We start from the raw sequence: 26,561 nt of genomic DNA on the forward strand, positions 1-26,561 counted from the left end.
TGTCAAATCAGTGCGTGTGAACTGACATTTGCTCTGTAGAACCAGCAACACACTCTTAGAGAAGATCCAGATGCCCTTCCTTCCCTGTTTCCCGTCATGGGGTGTGTGTGTGTGTGAGTGTGTGTGTGCGCGTGCATGCGCCTGCGCATGCACCCATGTAGACAGCAGGGGACTGTGCTGTCCAGGCAGAGTTAGCATCCAAGCCAAGGGAGTGCTTCTGGACCCCAGGGAGGGGATGTAGGCATTGTGTGCCCTCAGGCAGCCTGTGGGGTACAGCTAGGGTCTCCTAGTCCCCCAGGCTGGTGGCAGGTGTCCCAGGGCTCTGTCAAAATCAGGCCCCGCCCATTCACATCTCCTCTTCCCTTTGTCCTACTCCGAATATTTTGTTTTGTTGGAGCATTTTAAAAACTATCCCAGATATCTTTTCTGTTTACCCTTGACCTTTCTAATGACAAGATTTAATGTCCAGAGATAAGGACTTGCTTTAACCTAATCTTGGCACATTTTCACATTTGGCCCAGTCCACAGCCACTGTACTATCACTGGAGCCCTGCCCCGTGTACCTTCACCTGACCATGTCCCTGACGTTGCCACCGTAGCTGGGTAATCAGTGTCCACATGCTCTGGAGCCTGTGGTCATTTGGAAGGTTCAATCCTTTTTCTTCTCATCTATTCTTATGGAACCAGGTCTCTTGTCTGTGGAATTTCCCGAGCTCTGCTGTGACATGGGCTCTGCTGTGACGATCACTTCCCTGTGGCAGGGTCAGCCCCAGGGCTTCTCAGCCTGGCACTTCTGACAGTTGGAGCCAGATTGTTCTCCCGGGTAGGGGCGTCCTGTGCCTTGTGGAACATGGATCAGAGTAGCTGGCCTCCACCCACCAGATGCCAGCAGCACCCCCACCCTGTGGTGACCACAAATGTCTGCGGACACAGCCAGTGTCCCTGGGGCTGAGGATTGCTGATGTAACTTGATGCTTTTCGGCTGCACTTCTGTAAACTGGTCGCTAGGCCTGGAGGTGGATTTCATGAACCACTTCCTGTTGCTTCACCCTAGGAAGTGCTCTTCTCTTTGGGGAGAGGATCAGGGGATTCTGGGTCATGGAGAGGTTCCTTCTGTCCTGTTCTCAAACCAGCAGTGAGTGTTCAAGGTTTCCTCCCCCGCCTCATGCCACCTGACACTGCCCCCACCCCCTCCCCCTTTCCTTCCGCAGATATCCCTCTCTTGAAGTGTGTCTCTTCATGGAGGGACACTGCCTGAGGTGGTTCCTGAGTGTGCGCCACAATTCCAGCAGGCATCCAGGCCGAGTGACAAGATGTCCATGTCTCTGCTGTGCTGCTTTGAGACATGACCTCTATGAGAGGCTTCTCAGCCTACACGTAGCCTGGCCCCCACCTCCCCACCTGTCCTGGACAACGCTCCTGGCCCTGGTGGTCCAGCTATTGTGACTCTGCCAGGCCTCGAGACTCATGGCTGGGGCCCTTGGCCCAAAGCAGAGTACCAGGGAGTTGTGTCTGTCTGTGGGGACTCCTGGCTTATCCCTGTGCCAAGCTAGTGCGACACAGACCTTTAACCCACAGGGGCCTGAGTGGACTCGTGAACTAGAGAGGGTTTGGGGGAGGATGTCACCTCTGACCCTGCAATGGGGGTGACATGATCCCTCAGAGGGCCTGTGGAGTCTGGGTGGGTGGGGTATCCAGGTGTGCAGACAGCGGGGAGGGGTGTCCTTTCCTTCAGTTACCCAGTGACTTCTCACATCCAGCCCCAAAGCTACTGCAGTGACCAAGAAACAGTGCCTATTGTTACCAGTGCCACAGGCTAGTTTGGGCCCTTTGTCCTGTTGTTTAGATGAGAATGACATTGGTGGGCCCTGTCCTGTTGTTTAGATGAGAATGACATTGGTGGGCCCTGACTCTGTGAGTTGTGGGGTCCTGGAGGGAGCAGCCAGCCCTAAGGGCTGCAGGACAGCCCGCCATGCCCAGGTGGGTCCAGGGTAACGCCTGATTCTGCCTGGCGTGACCTGCGATCTGGGCTCTGGCTACCTGCTTGTAGATGCCCATCTGCTGATGCCCTCTGGGTGCAGCGGGCAGCCCTGGAGTGCCCACACTGTCGCTGCCCACCATTTATTCTTAGGGCACAGTGCCTTGGGCTGCCTCCCGCAGTCCAGCCCATTTCCCCTCCTAGTCCTTGTGTTCTTGTCACTATCCATAGTGCCACCTTTAGAACCTGAACTTGACTGTTGTTTTGAGTGCCTCAAAGGGTATTTACAGAAAAGTAATGAGCCCACGTTGTCTGGGTCCCACACGCCCTCTGCCCAGCGTGCCCCCGGGTGCAATCCGTGTGTCTGTGAAATTCAAGGTTGGCTGTGTTTTACCCTGTGCTCTGGAGATGTCCTTGGTGGTTGTTGGGCCTGTGACCGAGGTATGGGGAGTGCATGGAGTATCGGTTGGGGCTGCGCTGACCTGCTGCTGCGCCCCCCCCCCCACCACCCAGTTCTTGGTTTTCATGGTGGGGCTGATGAGGCTGCGATCTGTGAATTCGTAGTGTTCATCACATTTGTGGATTTGGAGTCATTACTTTTTGAGATGCTTTGTCCATCCTTTGGGCTCTGATATGAGTCCGTTGTGACTTTTTGGTTTGGTTTGGTTTGCATGCTGGGGAGCGAACCAGAGCCTCTCATGCTAGGCAGACGCGCCAGCTCTGAGCCACACCACAGCCCCAGTTCTGTGTATGGTGGACCTCATGGCCAGCGTCCCCCTCGTCACCAAGGCTAGGCTTATTTTCCTTTAGGATATCCATTCACTGTGACTCTTTCTGGTAGTTTCTGTGGTTTTGTCTCCATTCACTAAGCTTTTCTTCTGCAGTGTCTACTGTTCATTCCTCCTGGTGAACTTCTCATTTCAGATGTGTTTCTCTGTTGCGGTGTCTCTCTCCTGGTTCCTCCTGTTTCTCTTCTCATCAGTTCAGGTTTGGTTAATGTAAGCCCTGGACCCCACCCTCCTTCTTTGGAGCAGCATGTAGCGTCAGGAGTTGGATCAGGAGTGGGTCAGCCTTACTCTGTTTCCCAGGCTGAGATCAAACCTGTGACCCTCCTACCTCAACTGGGATGTCAGATGTGTGCCACCACACCTGGCTTCCTGGAGCCTTTGTTATTGATTTTTCTTTACTTGTCTGTTTATCTGGTACTGGGATTGAACCCACAGTGTTGAGCATGTGAGGCAAGCCCTCTACCCCGAACTATGTACCCAATTCAAGCTTTTAAAATTTATAATAGCGAATCTGAAGCTCATCTCTTAATTCTTTTTTTTTAATATTTATTTTTTAGTTGTAGTTGGTCACAATACCTTTATTTCACTTATTTATTTTTTTTATGTGGTGCTGAGGATCGAACCCAGGGTCTTGCATGTGCGAGGCCAGCGCTTTACCGCTGAGCCACCACCCCAGCCTCATCTCTTAATTCTGCCTTCTCTGTCCTCCGGGCTTGCCTCTACTGACTGACTTTTTCCCCGACCCCGGGGTCATGCTTTTGCAGCTTGGAGTGTGTCTGGAGGATTCTGTTTTGGGGTGCTGGACTTCCTGCCCTTGCTGAAGTGTGCTGGCTGTGTTCCTGCTGCTGCCGGCAGTTTGATCAGGAGTGGGTCAGTCGGTCCCTTGGAATTGTTTTCCAGCTCCTTTTAATAAGGGGAGCTGAGAGAGGTCTTTACCCAAGGGCTAGTTTAGCTGTCCCACTGAGTGCCCTCGGTGTCTCCAAGGCTCCCAGCCCTGCCTCTTGAAGTGTCCTCTCAGTCACAGCCACTCAGGCCTTGTGCAGGTCCCAGTCCCTGCTCCACCTCTCTGGGGTCTCTGCCCGCGTGTCCCAGCCCCTTTGACCTCCTCAGTCTCCTCTGCCTCCCCAACCCTGGGCTCCCCGCACGTGTGGGCTGGAGGCTCCTCAGGAGTGCTCTGGGCTATTGGGGATCCCTTCACTCGTTCCCCTCTCTAGGCTCCTGTGCCCGCTGTGGGGAGCCATGGCTGGATTGTACGTCCCGCTCTCTAATGTTGCCATGAAGACCCGCTGGGTCCCAGATCCTGGCCTACATGGGTGCTTGCTTGTATGGGGCCAGGGGGATTCTGCGAGGCAGCCATTTGTCCTTCGGTCCGTCCATCAGCAAACATGACCTGAGTCCACTGTGTGCCCGGCACTGTGCTGGACACCAGTGCTGAGTGGGGTAGACTCTGCTGTGTCCCAGGGCGCCGGCATTCAGACTTGCTGTGTTTAGACCAGTTGCGTGATCCTCTTTGAGCTCCCCAAGTTTTGTGGTGGCATTCAGCGATACTCTGCTGACAGACTGCTCTTGGCATGTCACTACAGATGTGTTCCCAGAAACCCCCTCCCGCTTCCCCTTTCCCAGACGCGGGGGCTGCAGTGCTGGTGGACGCAGGGCTGCCTGCTGCTCCCCGGGGCAGCTGGGTCTCAGCTCTCTGCACACTGCCCACAGGAGTCGGGAGGGCGTGGGCCTGCGGCTGCAAGGCTGGGTTGCCCCTGCTTCTTAGGAGCCTTTGGGAACAGTCACCACGCAGGTCTTCCTGTGCTGCAAGTGTGCAGTACCACTGCTTCAGGGGCAGACCCAAGCACTGGCTCGGGCAGGCCTTGCTGTGCACCTGCTCCTTGCTGGGCACCTTTCCGGACGCTAACTGTCATGGAGCAGGGCTGGGTGCTGGCATGGGGCAGGGCTGGGTGCTGCCCTGGCTGCTTGCCCCCAGGTCCTCAGGGTTGGCACCCAGGCCTTTGCTGGGGCTTTGTGCATCGTGTGCCCAGCAGATACCCCTCGACTTCCTAGTGGGACCCACATTGGGTCTGCCCCCAGCTTGCTGACTGGAGCAGAAAGAGTCCTGGATGGTTCCACCCGCCGCAGGGGAGAGGGGAGAACGGAGGCCGGGGCTGCTTCACCAGCAGGTGCTGAGACCGCCACACCCACAAGCAGCCTGACTGAGACAAGCCCAGGAGGCAGGGTTCCAGGAGAGCTCACAGGCTCGGGGTGGGGCTCAGTCACGGAGGGTCGGCCTGGCACACGGGAGAGCTCGGGCTCCATCCTCAGCCCCGCCAAAAAAATAAAAAGGGGGGCCATCAGATGCTGGGTTCTCTTTAGCCTGCCCCTCGCTCCACAGCTGACTTGCTGGCTGGGGCTCCATCAGTAGGTTCTTAGGTGACAGGGGTGTGCTGGGAGTCATTTAAATTAAGTGTATTTGTTGGATAGCAGCTGCTCAGTGTCACCTGAGGACTTTTGTTTAAGAAAACAGCCACCCTACTTTGATGGAAAAATAGATGCCATTCCAAGCCCCTCCCCCGCAGACACCACAGACCGTAGACCGTCGGTGCCTGCTGGCTGCTTTGCTGGATGTTGGAAACACAGTTCTAGTGCACTCGGGAACTCTTCAGAAAATTTGTTTTTTTAAATCTGTCACAATTTTTATTTTGTGGCATTTTTTTTAAAGGATGCTAGAACTCTTGAGCTGGGAGTTTGAGACAGGTGGACACGTGCAGGTACTTGGGACACTCCGAGTCAGAGGCTTCCTCAGCCCTCTGAGGGACACCCTTCCCCTGCGGTGCTGGTGGGGCCTGTTTCCTCTGGGAACCCAAGGGATATGCAGGGGCAGGTGGGCAGCTTGCTCGAAGGTACCTGGGTGGAGAACTTTGCAGAAGGGGTCAAGGCTACCTGCACTGTCATGGAGTAGCTGATAGGCTGACAGCCATGGCCAGCCCAGCAACTACAGCTGTGTTAATCAGACCACCTGCCTGGAGGGGCAGCTCTGGTGCCAGGAGACAGGGCTTGCCCTTTGTCACACATGTTCCCTGACGCTGGTTAATCTGACTGGTTGTCACCTGTTGGACACATGGGCTAAGTGCCATTATAATACAACTGTCATCATCAGGCACATTTGGGAACAGCGAGCAGTGCTCCTCCCTTTATTCTGTGTCTTGGGAAGCAGGTGCCCTGTCTGCCAGCCTGCACAGGGACTGTGACTTAGTCGGATATTGGTTTGGATGCCCATTTTTGTGAATGGCTGGACAGGTGGTATGCAGAGTGTTGTCCCCGTGTGTGTGTGTGTGTGTGTGTGTGTGTAAGAGACGGTCCTAGTGAAATGCTCTGTTGTTGACAAGAAGGGCCTCGTTTGCTGGAGGGAGGAGACACTACACAAGCTCACATGGCCAGGAGCCCAGATCTGTGTTGACAGCCAGGTCACGTGGGGACAGGCACTTGAGGTTGGCTGTCCCAGTGTTGCAGAGAAAGGCTGGGCTCTTGACTGCTGAGTCCTCTTCCTGGGAATACCCTTGGGGAGTGAACGACTTTGGAGGAAGAGTCATCCAGACAACCTGGTTGGCATCAGCTACAGAAGGCGGTGAGTGCTTCACTGATGGCGGGGATGGTGGGAGAGCCGAACCAGTTGAGGGTGCTGTCATCGGTGGCCCCACCACCAGACCCCCAGCACAGTCCTAGGATGGTGCACCTTCCTGGCTCCTGTGCCACATTGTGGCCCTGTCTCTGTCACATGGTCATCCCACAGAGGTCTTGGCATGGAGTGAGCAGTAGATGATGGTGCTGGAGTAATGTGGGCCTGTGGAGGCTTGGGGGCCGCTCCCCACCTGCTCTGTGCCACCTCAGCATCCCCAGACCCCACTCCAGGGTGTACCCCCTGGCTTCTCACCAGGAGCCCTTCCCTGATTCTGGTCTCAGTCTCACACTCCCTGGCCCGTGAGGGCTGATGCTTCAGTGTCACAGAGGTCTTTGGAAGTGACGACAGGCAGGGTCACTCTGCTGTGGGGGCTCCTTTGTTCTGTGTGGATCTTATGTTTTCGCTGGTTTCCTTTCACCCGCTTCATCTCACTTGTGTGTTAAAAATGGTGAACGAGGCAGGGCCGTGGCTCAGTGGTGGAGTGCTCGCCTAGCGCGTGCGAGGCACTGGGTTCCATCCTCAGCACCACATAAATGTAAAATATTGTGTCCACCTGTAACTACAAAATAAATATTTAAAAAAAAAATGGTGAATGGAGCCCGTGGACGTAGCTGAGTGTCGGAGTGTGAGCTGGGCGTGTGTGGCACTCTGGTTCAGTCCCAACATGAATGGCCTACGTGTGTCCAGAGAATGTCACTCCAAAGCCCCCAGGTTGGCAAAGACCCCGTGTAAGTCAAGAGGGCAGCCAGCGGCATCACAGAGGTATATAGCGTGCGTCCCATGAAGCACTCGCATTGTCAGTGTCTGGCCACCCGCGAGCCCCAGTGTGACCCCCTCCTGCTCCGCTCCTTGGCCCTGGAAACGTGTTGACCTGCTTGGTGTCTCCAGTTCTGCCTGTTCTGGGAATTTGTGGATCTCTGCCACCTGGCTGGTGCTGAGGTTCTTCTGTGCGTGTCCGTGGCAGTCTGTTTTTTGTATTGCTGGGAATATTCTGCCGTGTGGGTCTCTCCGTGAGTTGACAGACATTTGGGTTGTTGTCCCTTTTTGGATACTGTAGGAGACTACTGGGGATGTTCAGGTGTAAGTTTTCATTAAGAAGAGCATTCACTTCTCTTGGGTCTTCCCAGGAGCGGGAATGCTGCGGATGTAACCTTCCCCAGCCTTTCCAGGGCCTGGGTGTGGGGCTCAGGGGTAGAGCGCTTTCCTAGCATGCTCCAGGCACTGGGTTCCATGCCCGGTGCCAGGGGGGAGAAAAACACCTGCCAGACCTGTCTCCATCCCAGCTGCACTTTGTTCGTTGGCACTAGCAGCTGGCAAGGGTTCTGGATACTTCTGGATTCACTTGTCCCCACCAGCATTCGGTGTTATCCACCTCTTTGGTCTTAGCTGGCTGGCTGGGTGCATCCAGGGACCTCCCTGCGGTTAGGGTTTGCATTCCCTGAGGAGTCAGGGCACCCCACGTCTTCCCACGCATCTGTGGACCCCTGTAGGTCTTCTTCCTCAGGCCCGTCCACAACTGAATTCCAAGCCATGGTCACTGAATGCTGCACTCCTGAGGGCCCAGTCCGGCTGTGGTCCCTGCTAGGTGCTGCATATCCCCAAGTGCCTTGCCACCCGGGTGGTGGTCAGGCTGTGGATTGTGGGCCAGGGTCAGCCCTTTCTGAGCTGCCCTGCATCTGCAGCACGGTGATGTTTGTGCCTGTAGTGTCTGGATCACAGGACCCACACAGGAGGGGGCCCTTGGAGCCTCTCCCTGGGCGCCATGCATGGCCATAGGGTCTCAGCTGGCCAAGTGACCCTCTTAGCTCAAGGCCATCGTAGAGCTAGTGAAGCCAGTCCCCTCACATTCCGCCCTGTCCCTGCTTGTGGTACCTCCTTTCATGCCCAGTGCTGGGCCTGGGCTCTGGTTCTTGTTCTCTGCACCCCTGTACCCCAGGCTGTTAGCATGCCTCCCTACGCAAAGGGGGAGCCTCGGCCATGGCCTCCAGCTGCGGACCTGAGTTCCAAAGGGCAGACTCAGAACTGACCTGGGGGGTGGTGTTGTCTGCTTCTGTCCCCTGGAGCACAGGTGGGTTCTCTCTCCACTAGCCCCTGGTCTGCTCTGCAGAGGGCAGGATCGGCAGGAAGCCCCTGCAGACACAGTGGAGCTTTGCTTGCAGGGAAGACCTCTGACCAGTGGAGCTGGAACCAGGGTCTGAGTGGGGAGGCCAGAGTGCCAAGGAGAGGAGAGCAGGGGACACCAGTGGGCCTGGGTGGGTGTCTTGTGCAGGAAGACGGTTCTGGACCTTGAGGGGATGGGCAGGTGCAGGGGGGCATTGGGGGCTGGGGGTCAAGGTGACCAGTCCTAACCCTCCACGGATGGCTCTGGGACTCGGAGGGTGCCTGCTCAGGGCCCACGTTCTCTCCGCAGTGCCACCAGATGTCTGATCTCTGGGGAGCTAATGCTTCTAGGTTTTTAGTATAGTTTTTTTCCTTTAGAAATTATGATGTCCCAAGCAGGTGATAGACGGCTCAGAAACTGTGCTGGGGCGCTGGACAGATGAGGGATCCTGGCTGCTGCGCTCCGGGTTCCACCTGAAGGGCGTATTTAGGCGGGACTCAGCCAGTTTAGGGCTTCCTGGGGACTAACGGGGACTGTGAGAATGGAGAAGGGCCGTCTCCACACATGCAGGGGCTCAGGGAGTTTGTGTGATCTGGGTCGCTGCATCCTGTCCTCTCTGTTTCCCGGTAGGACTGTGGGGCCACGGACACCTGAGCCCTGCTTCCCTTCTCTCTCCCCATGGGAGCCACAGGCCAACAATGGCCTCTGAGGACATGGAACACATTCTTGAGTCTGGAGTCCTGGGCCTGCTGCCAGCCTCTCCCTGTTGCCTGCCTGTGAAGCTCCTGGTTCCCCCCCCTTGGCCCTGGCCGTGTCCACTGCGAGAGCTCCTGCTGACCATTCCAAACCCCCGCTTCAGGTGGCCTGCCCTGCAATTTCCACACTCGAGCGTGTTTTCTTTCACCTTTCCTAAAATCACTGTCCTTGAGGTCCTGCTCCTTCATAATGGAAACTTGAGTCCACATTTCTAAAGGTCTTTATTGACACCCACCCCTCTTTTTTTGCAGGATTCTCTTTCACTGAGACCATCAATCCGATTTCAAGGAAGCCAAGGGGTAAGTCTTTTTGCCTTAATCTATTTGCGCTCAAGGGAGCTCCGCCGCCTTCAGCCTGCGCTTGCTTCAGGGCACGGAGCAGGCTCAGGGCAGGCAGCGTTTTGGCCCGGTCCACTGCTGTGCCAGGTTGGGGCCCTGGGCCTGTCAGCCTGGCCTGTGTCCAGTTGAGGTCCTCTGGGTGGCCCTAGGCCCACGGCCACCTCAGCCAGGCTCCCAGTGCCCATGGCAGCTTGTTGCTGGGCAGAGGGCAGCTCTCCTCAGAAGGCCCCCTTCCTGAAGCCATTGCTACTGAGCCACACCCCCAGCCCCATTTTGTATTTTATTTAGAGACAGGGTCTCCCTGAGTTGCTTAGTGCCTTGCTGAGTTGCTGAGGCTGGCTTTGAACTTGGGATTCTCCTGCTTCAGCTTCCCGAGCCATTGGGATTGCATGTGTGCATGTGTGTGTTTGAAGTTGCCATGTTGTACTCACTCTTCCTCCCACCTGGGGCTTCTCACAGCAGGAGGGTGGACGAGATGGTCAGCGGACTTTCCAGAGCCCCTGGGTGCTGCAGTGTGTATCTTCAAGTGCCTGTGTGACCAGGTGTGAAAGGATCCATAGTAAGGAAGTCTCTGCAGCTCCTGAAAGGCTGCAGCCCCTAAGGCAGGTCAGAGGCCCCAGGCTGCCCTGGAAGCGTCTCTCTCCTCCGGAAATCCTCAGTTCCCCCTTAAGGCCTTCAGCTGTTGGGCAGGGCCACTCAGACCTGTGGGTCATCTTTACCTACTTCCACCCAATTGGTTGTAGATGATAGCTACATTTATAGATACCTCTGTCATCCACCTGAACTGGAGTGCAGTGGATGGTGGGATTCCTGAATCTGTGACTACCTTTTGGCCACCTCCCCATTACCTTCCCCGGGGGTCAGAGGTCAGTGTCAAGGCGCAGCTGGCCTTGACTTGTGCTTACTTGGCTCCACAGTGCCCCCTGGTGTTCAGAGCCATCCTGACCTCCTGAGCAGTAGGACATTCTTCCCTCCATCCCTCGTTCTCCCAGTCCACACAATGTGGGAGAGGCTGTCCACCAGAAAGGGTGTTTGCAGGTTGAACTTGATGTCAGTAGAACAGTGTCCTCCCTGTGGCCCAGGACAAGCTCAGCCACTGGTGTGCATCTCCTCCTAGTCTGAGCACACAGTGGCCCACCTCACCACTATAGTAAGTGCCATGAGAGACAGGCCCCCAGGAAGCTGACAAGCAGAGCCAACAGATTCTGTGGAGCCAGATTCCCTGAGAGCAGGGCCACCTGTGGCACATGTGGCCTCTGGAGTCACATACTTTGCTGCACTTGCTTTTTGCTCGTGTGCCCTTGGGCTTTCTGCCCTCTCGTGACACCATGGCTGTGGCTGTCTGGGGAGCACTTGTAAGCTTTTAACTCCAAGGGGAAATGAAACCCCACCTGGCTGGCCCCACCTCCAGAACTTATCAGCAAAATCCCAGTTGATGAAACAAGAAAGAAAAGTAGTAGTTGTTTTCAAACAGCAGGGCTGTTCCAGATGCTAGGACTGTGTGCAGCAGTGGGGTCTGGACAAAGGTCTCTAGAAGGTCTACAGCACTTGTCTGAGGTCTCTGACCGTGTCCGTGTGCCTAAGAGTGGATTCTACAGGAGTAATATTAGTGTTGTGTCCAAGGGTTTAGCCACAGGCATGCTTGATGCTTTGTTGAGGGGGCTCTGGTCCCTCAACTTAGAAATGCCCTAAAAAAAATCAGGGGATAGGGGCTGGGGTTGTGCCTCAGTGGTAGAGCACTTGCCTAGCATGTGGGAGGTCCTGGGTTTGATCCTCAGCACTGCATAAAAATAAATAAATAAAGATATTGTGTCCAACTACAACTAAAAGAAAGAAAGAAGGGGAGAGGGAGAGGGAGAGAGGGAGGAAGGAAGGAAGGAAGGAAGGAAAGGAAGGAAGGAAGGAAAATCAGGGGATAGCCAGGTATACTGGCGCATGCCTGTAATACTGGCCACTCGGGAGGCTGAGGCAGGAGGATTACAAATTCAAGACCAGCCTCAGCAAGTAAGCAAGTCTGTAAGCAACTTAGCAAGACCCTGCCTTAAAATAAAAGATAAAAAGGACTGGAGATGTGGCTCAGTGTAAAGGACCCCTGGGTTCAATCTCTGGTACCAAAAAGTAATAATAATAAGGGGGTCTCAGAATTAGGAGCATCCTTATGCAGAGACCAAGCAGCCTGGAAACCTCAGGTGGACACAACCTGTAACTTAGAAAACACCTGGGTGTGAGGAGGAAGCAAGACCCTTCACTGGGTGGCAGAGGCTGCTTGCTCCTGGACATCATGGTCAGCCACTCGAGTCACTCTCTTCAGAAAGCATAATGTGCTTCTACTCTGCGAGTTCACTGGGAACTGAACACAATGAAGAACACAAACGCTACCTGAGCAGCCCTCTGGCTGGAGAGAACCTGCTTGGTCAGAGTCTAGGTCCCTGCATGTGTTACATGGACACACCTGGACCCACACTGCCACCTGTTTTTATTCTCTCCCCTTTTTTTTTTTATTCCTTTTCAAGACTGAGGACCAAACTCAGTGCTAGGCAAGCGCTCTGCCACTGAGCTAAATCCCCAGCCCTCTGTTTTTATTCTTTCTTTCTTTATTTTTGTAGTTGTAGGTGGACAGCATGACTTTATTTGCTTTTTTTTTTTTTTTTTTGTATGAGGTGCTGAGGATCGAACCCAGTGCCCCACACATGACAGGCAAGCACTCTGCCACTGAGTCCCAGCCCCAGCCCTTCCTGTTTTAATTCTTTAAGTTTAAAGATTTTCTTTTCTTTTTTCTTTTTCTTTCTTTCTTTCTTTTTTTTTTTTTCAAGTGCTAGGGATGAAACACAGGGCCTTGAACATGTGAGGCAAGTTCTGTATCACTGAACTGCATCCCAGGACTTTTTTGAGACAGGGTCTCACTAAGTTGCCCAGGCTGGTCTCAAATTTGCAATCCTCTTACTTCAGCCTCCCAAATTGCTGGGATCACAGGTGTATGCCTGACAGTTTGTGTTGATGTATGTGTGTGTGTATTTTTTTTTTTTTTTTGGTACCAGGGATTGAACCCAAGGTTGTTTAACCACTGAGCCACATCCCCAGCCCTTTTTTACATTTTATTTAGAAACAAGGTTTCGCTGAGTTGCCAGTGCCTCTCTAACCTGCTGAGGCTGGCTTTGAACTTGCAATCCTCCTGCCTCAGCCTCCCGAGTTGCTGGGATTACAGGCGTGTGCTACCGTGTCTGGCCAGTTTGGTTTTAACTGAGCAGAATATTGAGGGATTTTCCTCACTCCTTCACTGTCCTCCCTGACACCAGGACTTAATTTACCTCTCACCCCCCCCCCCCCCACACACACACACCCTGCAGCAGAGACCTTGCAGAGCTCACCTGGGGCATAGGTTGCAGAGGGACATGCTGGAAGGATTCTAGCTGAGACCTGGTCTGAGGTGGGACCAGAGCCCCCTGGTGGCCATGGGTCAGACCAGCAGCAAAGGCTGGAGACTGGAGACCTTGGATGCCCCGAACCCCAAATAACCTGGAGTTGGGGCTGGCATCAGACATGGCAGCCCTGCAGTCCTCCCCTGACGGCCCCTGGGAGACCCTAAGCACATTGGTCACTGGGACTTGACAGTAGCCTGAAAAGGGCAGCTGAGACCTCATCCAGCAGTCACAAAGCCGCCGAGTGGTGGCCGCGCTGTGGGCTCTGGTCAAGAGCAGGGGCGATTGCTCGGCTGACACAGGCTGTGCCTGCGTCCCTGCCCTGCTGTCTCCCAGCTAAGGTTCCTGCTCCTCCCGCGGCTGGCGGCCACTAGCCAGCAGTGCTCAGCCCATTCCTCGGGTAGCAGAGTGTGGCAGTGCCTCTGAACCCCGGGCTGGGACTGGAGCGCCCTGGTTAGCAAAACCTTCACCAACAACCAACTCCTGCCTGAAACACTGGCCACAGGTGCCCTCTTGTGCCTTCCTGTTGTCACCAGAGCATGAAGGTCTCCCAGCATCAGTCTCCCACTGTCATTTCCATGCCCTAAGCCTCTTACCTAAAGGGATGCACTTTCATGTCACCCTCTGTCACCCCATGTTTCCCTCACACCAGACCCTGGGAAGGCTCCGGTAGGGTCCTCGGGGTGCTGACCAGGCCCACACTGCCCTGCTTGCTGATGTGGCAGTGTGGGTGGGCGGGGCCTCAAGTGCCAGGCTCACCTTCTCTGTGTGACCAGCCCTGGTCTGGCCCCAGCTCCCTGCCAATCCAGTTTCTTCACTGGAATCAGGTGGGGTCCAAATTTGCCCTGAACAGGGCTGCATATAGGGCCCCCAGCTGCCGCTCATCCGGGGCAAGAGCCACAGGCAGCTTGGGACTTGAATCAGGGGAGCCTCAGTGTCAGCTAGAGTCTGGACCACGTGTGCCCGGGGGCTTAGCGGACTGATGGGCCGAGGGGGCCCGCCCATCCCTGGCTCAGCTGGATCAGGTCCCTTTGGAGTCCCCAGATGTCGCAGTCCTAGGCTCCCTCGCCTGCCATGCGCTGGCCCGCCAGGTCACGTTTGCTCTGTTGCTACAGTGAGTGGGGCGTTCCCAGTCACTCTGCCACTGAGAGGGATGTGTCGGCAGGAAGCAGTGCCTACCTGGGTGAGGAGGTGTCACAGCGGTGTCCAGACAGGACAGGCTGGATGGGCAGGGTCACCCTCACGGCTCTGGCCAAGGCTAAGGAGGGGAAGAGAAAGAGTGTGTGAATGTGTGTGTGTATGTGAGAGCACGCGTGCGTCCTGAGGTGAGTCACAGGCAGTTGGGTTGATTCTCGCCAAGTGCAAGCCACCCCATCCCTCTCTGAACCTAATAAAAACATGTTAGTGTTCAGACAAACACAAGTGGTGGAGGCCAACCCGGCACAGCACCCTGAGGTCTTAGGGTGCATGCCTAGGTGCAGCCTGTGGTGAGCACAACATGGACATAGGCTCCTTCCCTGCAGGGGTACGTGGGGTGGAGGTGCATAGAGGGGTGTTTGGTAGGCCCTGGGGCTGGGCGGGGCAGGGCAGATGGGATGATCCTTCCTCTGGAGCAGGTTCAGCCTGTGCGAGGGGCAGGAGGGTCTGCGGACCCGGATGGCGGGGCAGCTGTTCTGGTTCAGGTCAGGGCCTTGGCTTGGGCTGCGTGGGGCTTGTAGTGTTTCAGGATGATCCCGGGCTCGGTGCTTCTGTGGCTCCCTGTGTCCCTGCACACCACTCTGAGAGCCACATCCCAGCAGAGGCCATGCAGCAGGTGGCAGGGTGGGCGTCTTTCTGTGTGGCCTGGTGACTCAGGAGCTGTGTTCTTGTGGCTCCCGAGGCCGGAGTGCAGACAGATTAAGCTGCCCCTGGGCACATGTGGCTGCTTGGAGATGAGGCCTGCTCCCCACCCCAGCTGCCCCCTCCTCACTGATCATTCATGTCCCCATCTGTGTGTCTGATTAGCTGTGAGGAACTTGTGCTCAAACCCAGGGGTGAGTTTCGGAAGAGTCACCCCTGGTGGCCAGGGCTCTGCGAGACCTTCCTCTCTCCTCCCTCCCTCCTCAGCAGCCCCGGGCCTTCCCCCGGCCTGGGTGGGCTGGAGGCAGGGGCGTGGTGATGCTGTCCTGCGGGGAGCCAGTGTCTGTGCTGGAACTAGGACGGCTGCTCGGCTGTTGTGGCTTCATGCTGGGCTGGACTCATGGTCTGCAGCCAGGCTTACGTGGACTGTGGCACATGTGAACCATGTCACATGTTACCTAGATATGGGGGTCCAGTGCTGCCCATCTTTAAGCTTCTCAGGGCCCACTCCTCTTTATCTGCAGCCACAGGACAGTGAGTGCACTTGGAGTCTGGGAGCCAAGTGGGCAGATTCTGAGGGTCTGCTGGTGCCAGTCCTACCGCATTTCACCTTCCTGGGGCCCAGGCCAGGTCGCTCCATTTGCTGGGTGTGCAAACTGAGTCACTTCCCGGGCAAGCCACCTCCCCAGAGCCAGATGAGCAGGGTGGAGACGCTGCCTCTGGGTAGGTGCTGAGCACTCAGTGTTCACGGTGCCACTGCTACTAAAACTCGAGACAGGGACACCCACACAGGAGCCCGAGGCCCCTCCCTGACCATTGTTGAGGGCAGAAGGTGGGGACAGCCTCTGTCCTGTCACTGCCAGGAATGGCAGAGGTGTGTTTTAGAGGAAGCTGCTGGAGTTCCTGTGGTGAGGGTTGAGTGGCGGCAACTTGCGGGGGGCAGCTGGGCCTGGTGGAGCTGCGGGCCCCTCCTTGTAGCGGGCCTCCCAGTGACCCCCCCTCTGTGCGCAGCACATCTCCATCCCTCAGCCTGACTGCCCCGAGGAGGCGCGGACATTCTCCTTCTACCTCTCCAACATCGGCCGGGACAGCCCCCAGGGCAGCTTCGACTGCATCCAGCAGTACGTCTCCAGGTGAGGCGCCCCTGCCCTGGGGACCCCCAGACCGGGTGCTAGGCCTTGGCTGTGGCCTCTGGCCAGGTTGGGACATGTTCTGTTGAGCAGTGTTGCCCGAGTCGGAGGGGACTGAGCCCCACGTCCAGGTGGGTGTGAGGCAGGGCATGACCACGTCTCCCTGGCCCTGTGTCTTTCAGCCATGGGGACGTCCACCTGGACTGCCTGGGCAGCATCCAGGACAAGGTCACAGTGTGCGCCACTGACGACTCCTATCAGAAGGCCCGTGAGAGCATGGCGCAGGCGGAGGAGGAGACTCGGAGCCGTGGGGCCATTGTCATCAAGCCCGGAGGCCGCTACCTGGGTGAGCAGTGGGGCGAGGCCCGGGCCTGGGGCAGCAGCAGGCTGGTCCAGGCCAGGCGCTGGCTGTTTCTATCCAGAAGTGGTGGGTGGGTCGGCACAGGGGTCAGTCCCTGAGCAGGACTAGATGCCCACACCAGCAACCAGGTCAGAAGGCAAGTTCCAGCCACCTTGGCGGTGGCACCCGAGTTGTAGCAGCTGCTGCCTTGTGAACCCCAAAGTACACACAGGGGCCCAGGATCTCTAGGAGCTCTGATCTGAATTGGTGGGCTTTCCTCGTAGGTTTAGCTTGGGGACCTTGGGGACCTCCACCTCAGGGAAACGAATGGGCTCTGCAGAAAAAATGGAGAAACCAAGGCTGGGATTGTGGCTCAGAGGGAGAGTGCTGGCCTCGCATACTGAGGCACTGGGTTCAAGCCTCAGCCCCACATGAAAATAAAATGAAGATACTGTGTCCACCTGTAACTAAAAAAATAAATATTAAAAAAAAAAGTGGAAAAACCAATAAGCATCCAGAGGGGAGTAAGGCAGTGTCTTTAGAGAGCCCCTCGCCCGCCCCCACCCCTGCCCTGCCCTGCCCCTCCCCCCGGGGTTGAGGAGTTTAGGATTGGGGCACTGGTTGCTCCAGGCTCTGGGCCGGGGAGGTGAGCAGCTGAAAGCAAGAGAACCTCCAAGGTCTTTTGGTTCATTCTTTTATAAGAAAACACTGGGTGGGGGGCTGGGTCGTGGCTCAGTGGTGGAGCGCTTGCCTAGCACATGGGAGGCACTGGGTTCCATCCTCACACCACATAAAAATGTGTAAATAAAATAAAGGTATATTGATCACTAAAAGAAAATGTAAATAAAAAGAAAACATGGGAAGATTTCACATTCATCCTCCTCCCCAAAGACCTCTCTCTGGATGCATCCTCAGCAGTCACTGTAGGGGCTGGTCCTGGCCAGTGCTGGGAGAGTGGGTGTGCTCCACGGCCAGAAATCCCTGCCCGCCCCCTGCAGCAGGTACTGGGCTATGAGCCACCTGGCAGTGTCTCCTGGGAAAGAGCAGTGGGGTGCTTTACCCACCTACTCTTGCTTCAAGGTAGAAACTTGAATGTCCACACACATTAATAAATTCACGGGTCCTTTGGCTAAAGTGTTGGTTAAAAACTTTCTCATCATGCCACACCGGGCACAGTGATGGTTCTGAAGCAGTTGACATTCTCACGGAAACAGTCTTCGTGAAGAGTAAACATGCATGTCCTGGCTCTGGCCCCGAGTGTTTTAGTGTCAGGCCTCCCTGACCCCTGGCCCATGACTTCCTCTCAGCCTGTGAAGACAGGGGCCAGCCCTGCTCTCTGGACCTCATTGAACAAACCCCAGAGGTGTGAGCGGCTGGCCCTAGGGATTCTAAAATAATTCTGTTTTCTTGTCACAAATCATAGTTTGAGTGACAAGATAAAAAGGAAATCCTCTTGCCAGGCATGGTGGAGCACACCTGTAACCCTGGCAACTCGGGAGGCTGAGGCAGCAAGATCGAGAGTTTGAGGCCAACCCAGGCAACTTAGTTAAACCCTGTCTCAGAACAAAACTAAAAAGTGCTGGGGATATGGCTTAGTGGTAGAGCACCCCTGGGTTCAATCCCTAGTACCAAAGAAAAGGATGTCCTCATGAAGAGCTTTGTGGCCAAAGTCCTCAAGATTTGCTGCTGAGCTTGCCTGGCTGGGTGCCTTCTGCAGGAGGCCAGGGCAGTGTTGAGGACAGGGTGAATGACTTCTGAATGGAGGTCACACAGAGTTGTGGTATGCTAGACCCTGTTCTGTCTCTGTTCCCTCTGGGACTGAGGGCAAACTCAGTGTCCCCAAGACCCCAAGCACAGCCACGCTTGCCAGAGAAGCACTTACTGGGACCCATGGCTGGGGACCTGCATGCCCTCTGGGGTCTGTGCAGCAGCTGTCTGAAGTGGCCCTGACACCTATTCCTGTTTATTAAAAAAAAAGGGGGGGTACAGCTGTGGGGCTGGTATAGGACTGTGAGATCCAGACTCCAGGGGTACCTGTCTTTAGTTCAGGGACCCCCATTTTAGTATACCTAAAGGGTTCATAGATGCCCTCAACCCCCAGGGTGGCCAAGTCTCCAGTTTCTAGGACTCAGGTCACACTGATATAATTAGTTGAGGACTTGAGCACCTCTGTGTCCTGCACCTCCCACTCTGAGGCTGGGGACCCTGAGGTGACAGGCTGGCTGGCTGGGCAGCAGGTGGCACTCTTGGCCGCCCAGTGCTCAGCTTTGGCTTGGTGTGGGCTTCAGACCGCTGTCTTCCCAGTCCCTGTGCCAGCACAGGGTGCACCACGGGCCGCCCCCTCCCTCTTTCCCTAATTCCCCCGGCTGTCGTTGCAGGCAAAAAGGTTCACTTCCGGAAGCCAGCCCCAGGGGCGACAGATGCAGTGCCTTCCCGGAAGCGTGCCACCCCCATCAACCTGGCAAGTGCTATCAGGAAGAGTGGTGTAAGCGGGGCCAGCGGGGTGTCCCAGAGGCCTTTCCGTGACCGAGTGCTGCACCTCCTGGCCCTGAGGCCCTACCGGAAGGCCGAGCTGCTGCTGAGGCTACAGAAGGACGGCCTGGCGCAGGCAGACAAGGACTCGCTGGATGGCCTGCTCCAGCAGGTGGGCACTGGGGGAGGGGCCGCACAGCCCACCCACCCTGAGGCCATGCACCACAGTGGCTTCTGCAGTAGGTGTCTCATGGGGCCGTCTGAGAAGGGCCCTCCTGGGCCTCCTGGCTTAGAACACACTTAACCTGGGGGACGTGCCTCCTGTGTGTTGGCTGACGGGCAGCTGCAAGGCCAGGACCAAGCAGCCACGTCTGCTGTTGCGGGGACAGTAGATCTGAAGCCTGGGGCCTCGCAGCATAGAACTCGGGCTCAGCAGGCAGGTGGCCTGTGGACAGCTCCCTGCCACTCAACAGCTGTGAGCCTAGGCAAGGGGCTTTGTACCTGGGACCCCTGGTCCTCACCCGACAGGTCCTCACCTGACAGGAGTGCCAGCTCCGTCTCTCTCGAAGAGAAGGAGGGGAGCCAGCGAAGGCGGTGGTGGCAGGTGGATCCTGCTGTTAGCAGCACACTGAGCCAGTAGTGCTGTGCTCACTGTCGTCCCAGGGACTCGGGGGATGATGCAGGAGGATGGAAAGTTTGAGGCCAGCCTGAGCAACCTCCTGGCCCTGAGGCCCTACCGGAAGGCGGAGCTGCTGCTGAGGCTGCCCAAAATGAAACTTTAAAAAAGGACTCGGGTGGAGCTCAGCCGAGGAGCGCTCGCCTAGCCTACGGGAGGGAGGCCCTGGGTGCCACCCCCAGCACCGCAGACAAACCCCCTTGCTGCCACCCCTCTCACCAGCACTCCCCACACATTCCCGAGGCTCCACCCTGGCTCCCCAGGCCCCCCAGGCCCCTGGGAAGCCGAGCACTCCTGAGCTGGCTTCCAGCCCTGAGCCAGGCCTGAGGTGGGGGGTGTTCTGCCCAGGAGTGCTGCCATGGAGGTGTGGCCGGGCCTCTTGTCTCAGTGGGTCGCAGCAGGATGTCGAGGGTGTCACCCACCAGCTTGCCCAGTCCCCCTGCAGCTGGGAACACAGGTGGGGCCTCCCATAGCAGGGAGCACACATCGTGCTATGCGGTGACATGGCAGCTGGATCTGAGGGTGCATTTCCATATTTGCCACGTTCATTGTCTCTGGTGCAGCCCGAGGCCGGTGGGGACCTCAGAGTGCGGCCTCAGGAGGATGTTGGCCTGGCTGCCACCCACCCAGTCCCTACTCCTTATGTGGAACTGAGGGCGACATCTGTGAAAGGCTGGGCTTCAGGGGTGTCCTGAAGGTGCCGCATGAAGGCAGGGAGGGGAGGAGGGGCCTCTGAGGCCCTGCTGTGTGGACGACTCAGAACACAGGTACTGGGGACCTGTGGTCAAGTGCTTCCCTCAGCCCTCAACCTAGGGAGGTAGTCCCAGGAGACCGCCTGCGCGCCCATACCCCTGACCCCGCATCTCTTGAGAACACGGCCACCCGAGCTGCTGTCCCTGGAGTGCAGCGGCCTTGCCTGCGGAAACGCTGGGACTCGAGCCCTTGCGGGATGCGGCCATAGCCCAGGAGAACAGCTGAAGGCAGAAGGCTGCTGGCAGGGTGGCTTAGCCCTGGCCTGGGGTGGGCACCTGAGCTTAGGCTGGCTCTGGTCCGGGAGCCACAATCTGAAAGGGAAGGGGACGGGCTGGCGTTGGGTCCCGGAAGCTCACGAGTGTAGATGGTGGTGCTTCCTTTTTGGAGCCAGCCTGGCCCCCAGCATCTGTGAGATGAGTAAATCTGGACCTCACGCCCTCACCCCCCTTGTCCCTTATGTGCCTAAAGGTCTAGGGGAGCTGGGAGTAGCGGGTGGCACAGGCAGAGGGGGCCGCCATGTTCTCTCTCTGCTCTGTCTGCCTCCCTCTGTCTCTGCACACCCCGATGCATGTGTTCCGTAGGGCCTGCCTCCCAGGCTCCCTGCACGGTGACGGCTGGCTCTGTGTTGCAGGTGGCCAATGTGAATGCCAAGGACGGCACATGCACGCTGAGGGACTGCATGTACAAGGACGTGCAGAAGGACTGGCCTGGCTACTCAGAGGGGGACCAGCAGCTGCTGAAACGAATGCTTGTCCGGTAATGCTTCCTCCCGACCCCTCCCCGGCACCTCCCAGAGATCTGGGACGACTTCTCATGGTCCCGAAGGCCAGTGGCTCAGGACAGAATCTCCTGGGCACCTTCCCGACTGTCCTCCCTGCTGCCCGCAGTCCCACAGCCTCCTGCTGGTTGGTGGGGGAGGTAGCACCCTGGGTGGGGGTGTAAGTCACGTCGCCCCAGCCAAGGAGTCCTCAAACCAAAGGCCTCAGTGTGCCCGGATCAGATCAGCTGTGACTGTCCCCCCATTTCCCTCCTGGCTCCTTCAGCAGCCAGCGTCCCCTGAGGCCACTGCTGAACCTCTCAAGAACCCCAAGCTGAGAGAAATGAGGCAAAGCGTGCTCCCTGCAGATGTGATTAAGCAGCGTTAATTAAACACATCCCCTTTCTGACTAATTGGGCCCTAGGGTCAGGAGCAGTGGGCCCTGGGGAGCCGGGGCTGAGGAGGCGGGCAGCTGTCCCCTGCAGGGCTTCTGCAGGCCTGTGTGCTAATTAGACCTGAGCTGTCTGTGAGTTTGGCGTTTTTAGGTGTTTTTTTAAATGTGGCTGTTTGAAGCAGTCATTGTGTCTAGAAAGCCGAGGGGGTTGGGGATCACTCCACGTGAACCCCAGAGAGCAGCGGCAGCGCTTCCCCTCCTCGCCCCTGCGGTGTCCCTTCCTGGAGCTGGTCGTGGTCCTCGGGTGAGCTGGCCACCTGGAGCCCAAGTATCCTGTGGTGGGTCCTGGGTGCTCAGAAGAGGCTGGCAGAGGACATAGTCTTGGCAGAAGCCCTCCCGCCACCGTCCACACCTGGGAGGTCCCCTGCTACTCCAACCAACCTTGTCCCCGGGCAGCACTGTATCCTCCTTCCTCCAGCTGTTTCCACCCGCCACACACTTAGGCAAAGGACCGAACATTGTACCATCAATGACATTGACCCGTGTGCTTGGAAGTGCAAGGCTGCACCCAGCCTGCCCCTCCTTTGGGGCCCCCTCCGGCGGTGCTTGCACCCCAGGGGTTCCGTGCCTGCTGGTTTGTCCCAACCCAGGCAGGGGAGCTGCGGGGAGCGAGCCCCAGGCCTGTGTGGGTCAGTGGAAAGCAGCATCTGGGCGTCAGGCAGGGTGTCACAGCATGCCTGCCCCAGCCACCCTGCTCACCTCGATGGGGGCTGGCTGTGGATCGGTGGCCACTGGTGTATGGGAAGAGCGAGCGTCAGTGTCCCAGCCTGTGGCTGTGCAGAGACACCCCACAGAGGCAGTGTTCGATGTCAAGGCCTCACTTAGACCAGAAGTGAAGACAGGAGCTCGGAGCGTTTCCTTTGTTACAGGGAAGGCTAGGCCTGTGCAGGTCACAAAACAGGCAGGGTGTGGGGACCAGCTCACTACAGGTGGCCCGCAGCAGAGCCCTGCGCCATGCCTCGGCTGCACTGTCGGTTGTCTGCACCCTCTTCTGAGTCCAGCAGCTCGAGCCATTTTTGGTTGTCCACTCCCCGGGCCTCTTGTCCCTTTTGGGAGGTCCGGAGACCTGCACATGCCCTCAGGAACCGACTCCACCAGAACCACCCAGTGCTAGGGGCCTCACCCCAGTCCAGGTGCTCCTCTCTCACCCAGAGCCCCATCCCTGGCCCCGCAGCTGCCCCCTGCTCCTCCCTGGGGTGGAGGGAACACAGTTTCTGGGATTTCTGACTCAGGAAAGGGCTCAGGAGGCCACCCATCTGCCCCTCTTCACACCCCAGCAATAGTCCTACTTAGTGTCAGCCGATGGCCAAGACTAGACTTTCAGAGCCAAAAGCGCTCTCCCTCCATGTTGAAGACCTGGCCTTTGGTCAGAGGCATCCCGACCCAGCCCTTTCTCATCCACCCATGAGGTCACAGGCATGCAGGCAGGAGCTCTGGGTGGCGCCTGTTCCCTCCATCCCATGTGTGGTCCAGAAAAGACGCCACTGCCCTTCCCTCCTGCTTTCTCTAATTCTGCCACTAGGGGGCCGTGGTGCTGGGTGGTCCTGTGTCTTCCCTGTTTTTCTTTCTCTCATACTTTTGGGAGATTTCTTCAGCTTCTCTTAGCCTGTTGTTGTCCTGCCATTACTTCTAGTTTCTAAGAGTCTTTTCCTGTTGCTTTTTGGCAGCATGATGTTCTTTTTTCATGAAAGTGAGGTTATTTCTTGTCTTTTCTCCCCGAGGATATTACAAAGGAATAACAACTTTATTGAAATGCAATTTATGTAACACAAGTCACCCATCTAATGTGAACGATCAAAGAACATTCGAACCTGTGCAGCCATCACTGCTATTCCAGAGCCGTCTCATCACCCCCCAAAAAAAACCCCATCCCCATCAGCAGTCACTTCCACACCTCTCCCAGCCCCTGGCAGCCACTCATGTGTGTCCTGTCCCTGTGGATTCGCCTGTTCACAATATTTCATGTCAGTGGAAGCACACGCTGTGTGGCCTTTTGTATAGGCTCTTGTCACTCAGCATCGTGCTTTTGAGGTTCGTCCGTGCTGTAGCCTGTGTTGGTGCTGTTCCGCCAGGTGACTGGACCACGCTGTGCTGATCCAGGCATCTGTTGATGGGCAGTTGGGTGGTTTTCACCTTTTGCCCGTGATGAATGATGCTGCTGTGAACGCTGGAGTCCCCAGCAAGACTCAGCTTGTACCCGAAGTGTCAGGTCATTTTTATGTGCTCCTCGTCTCCATGTAAATGAAGAGGCAGTGAACTAACCTCCTCTGGGTGCAGGACACTGAAACAAAATCCCTCAGGCTGGGCAACTGTCTAGAGAGGAGGTTAATTTGGCTCATGATTCTGGAGTGCGGAGTTGGGGCCTGCATCTAGTGACAGCTTTTTGCTGGCAGGTCCTGCAGCAGTGCAAACCGTCCCATATTGAGAAAAAGGGTGTGTGCGTTTGTGTCTGTTTTCTGGTCTCCCCATCTACTCAGGACTCAGTTGTGGGGGCTCCATCCTGATGCCCTTAACTAACCCTAGTCACTCCCCAGAGGCCACCTGAGGAGCCGCAGGCAGATTCAGTTTCTGTCGTCCTCTTACAGTGGGGACCAATCGCCACACAGAAGCCTCGGGGGCCACGCTCAGACCTCAGTGGCACCAAGGGGTGTCCTCCTGTGCCAGCTGGTCCAGAGGCCCTAAGGCTGCTCCCTGCCGCCCCGGGCTCCCCTACTCCCTGGGCTCCCCTACTCCCTGGGCTCCCCCACTCCCTGGGTTCCCCCACTCCCAGGGCTCCTCCACTCCCCACTGCACCCGGCCCAGCTCTCATTTTTTGGAGTGGTTTTGGGGGGCACCTCTACTTGGGCTTCCTGGCCAGGGGGTCACTCCATCCGGCACCGCTGCCGAGTCCTCTGACCCGCCCTCCCCCCACTTCTCCTTACAGCAAGCTGTGCCAGCCACAGAGCACCAGCCTGCCTGGAGACCCCGTGGCCGCCAGCCCCCCGGGCGAGCATGGCAGCTCAGCCTCGCCCCCTCAGGTAGCAGCTGACTGACTGGGTGTGAAGCGCAGGTGGGGGGTGGGTCTCCCCTGTGAGCCAGAGGACCCCTTCTGGCACCCTGTCCGCCTGCCTCCGTGAGGCTCCTGTGCCTGGAGGCTTGGCCACCCGGCTGGCGAGCTTTGGCTGCCAAGTCCTGACCCAGGGTCCGGGCGCCCCCGTGTGGCCAGAGGGTACCTTACAGGCACTGGGTCTCCCTGGGCCTGGTGCGGCCTGGTGGCTCCTGTGCTCCCTGTAAAATCATCGCCCTTTCTTGGCAGAAACGGCCACAGCCACCTGATTTCATTGACCCCCTGGCCAACAAGAAACCCAGGATATCGCACTTCGCCCAGAGAGCCCAGCCTGCCCTCAACGGGAAACTGAGTGTGCCCAATGGCCGCGAGGCCCTCCTGCCCACCCCAGGGCCGCCGACTAGCACGGACACCCTCAGCTCCAGTGCCCATCTGCCTCCGCGACTGGAGCCCCCGCGGGCCCATGACCCCCTGACCGATGTTAGCAATGACCTGGGCCACAGTGGCCAGGACAGTAAGCGCGGGGAGGCCGCTGCCTCCAGCCCTGCCACTCACCTTGGTCTCCCCCTGCTGACGGACTGCACCCAGCCCGACAGGCCCCACGACAGCCCTGCCCGCAGCAAGCCCAAGAAGAAGTCCAAGAAGCACAAAGACAAGGAGAGGGCGGCCGAGGACAGGCACCGGACCCAGCCGCCAGATCACGCTCCTGCCACCCACAGAGCTCCCCCCGATGCCCCAGGTGGGTGCCCCCACTCGCCCTCACTCGAAGGGTGTCATGAAGGTCCAGGCTGCTAGAGTCTGAGGGAGGCTGGCCATGCTGCCCGCGAGGCCCTGTCAGGCTCCCCGCACGTGCAGCCTGTGGCCGCTGTGTCCTAGCGGCTGTTCCTCCGTCTGCCCCTTTGGTGTGGGGGTTTGGGGAGCCCCCAGGGCTGAGGCCCGGTGCTGCTTTCACTGCCCGTGTGCAGGCCACGGACCAGCAGGGAGCAGGGCTCACAGAAGGGGATCAGTGTGGAGAGGAACACGCTGCAGGAGACTCTGGCTGCTGAGAGACAGCAGGGGTGCTGGGGGCTGCTGGGGCCCAGGGAAGGAAGTGGAGGGACAGGGAAGCCAGCTCCACCCAAGCAGATCCAGGGTGGAGAGGACAGCACCTGGGCTGTGGTCAGCTTGTGTGGCTTGTGGAGGAGCTGGGTTTGGGCACATGCAGGAAGGATTTAGAAGGCATTGCAGGGTCTCCTGGCAGGGGTGGGAAGCCCTAGGGGACCCAGAAACGGGTTCCTAGCGACAGGACCAGGGGGTAAAACATGCCAGGCCCTGTGCTGAGCAGGGGACCCTCTGGGCCTTGCATGCTGGGCAGGGGCTCAGGCACTGGGCCACACCCGGCCCAACAGAGGAAACTTTGTGATGGGGAATCAGTGTTGGGCTACTGAGGGGTGATGTGGACCAGCACAGTGCTCTCCAGAAAGGCAGGGCTGGCAGTGAGGTCTTCTATACCTAGTGCCCAAGATCACAGCCCTGGGGACTTGAGCCGAGCAGGCAGTGGCCTGTCCAGCTCAGTGACCCCTGGTTCCTGCTGATTTGTAGAAAATAGCATGGACTAGCACAGTGCACCACGCCAGCCTCATTCGGACGCTGAGCAGCCACATGGGGTGGGGCCTCCTAGGGCAGTGGCATCCGAAGTGGCTGCCTTGCTCCCCAACACTGGCTGGCCAGGGCAGCCGGGGCTGTGCCACCTGTTGCTACTTCAGCATTGTTTCTCTGGGCATGATCCCAGGCGGGGGTTCCTGGGACTGTGGCTTTGATGAGTTGTCCCACTGCACCCAGGAAGGCCACACCTCCCCGGCCTCTGCCAGGAACAGAGGAATAGGAGCCCTGCAGGGTCCTGCCAGGTGCAGGTCAGCCCTTGGGCAGCTCCTCCCAGGCCCTGGGAGACCCCGTGCGAGTAGCAGGGAGGGGGCGGGGCCAGCGGGGGCTGGAGCGCTGCTAGGCCGAGGCCCTCCTTCCATCCCCAGCGCCAGACAGTTAGAAGGGAAGTGCAGCATGGCACCAG

At 57.5% G+C, this 26,561-nt stretch overlaps 1 protein-coding gene across 1 annotated transcript in view; it reads left to right on the forward strand.

Annotated features, from left to right (window-relative positions):
* Ell (elongation factor for RNA polymerase II) overlaps positions 1 to 26,561 on the forward strand; it is a 68,224-nt gene that overhangs the window by 36,015 nt on the left and 5,648 nt on the right. Inside the window, exons 2-8 of the mRNA XM_027932570.2 lie at positions 9,542 to 9,589; positions 15,898 to 16,019; positions 16,199 to 16,362; positions 18,735 to 19,000; positions 20,889 to 21,013; positions 24,392 to 24,485; positions 24,764 to 25,253. Coding sequence (XP_027788371.2) covers positions 9,542 to 9,589; positions 15,898 to 16,019; positions 16,199 to 16,362; positions 18,735 to 19,000; positions 20,889 to 21,013; positions 24,392 to 24,485; positions 24,764 to 25,253 — 1,309 coding nt within the window. The remainder of the gene's footprint in view (positions 1 to 9,541; positions 9,590 to 15,897; positions 16,020 to 16,198; positions 16,363 to 18,734; positions 19,001 to 20,888; positions 21,014 to 24,391; positions 24,486 to 24,763; positions 25,254 to 26,561) is intronic.

This window comes from Marmota flaviventris, chromosome 1 (genome assembly GCF_047511675.1).
Source record: "Marmota flaviventris isolate mMarFla1 chromosome 1, mMarFla1.hap1, whole genome shotgun sequence".
In the NCBI taxonomy this organism is placed as follows: domain Eukaryota; kingdom Metazoa; phylum Chordata; class Mammalia; order Rodentia; family Sciuridae; genus Marmota; species Marmota flaviventris.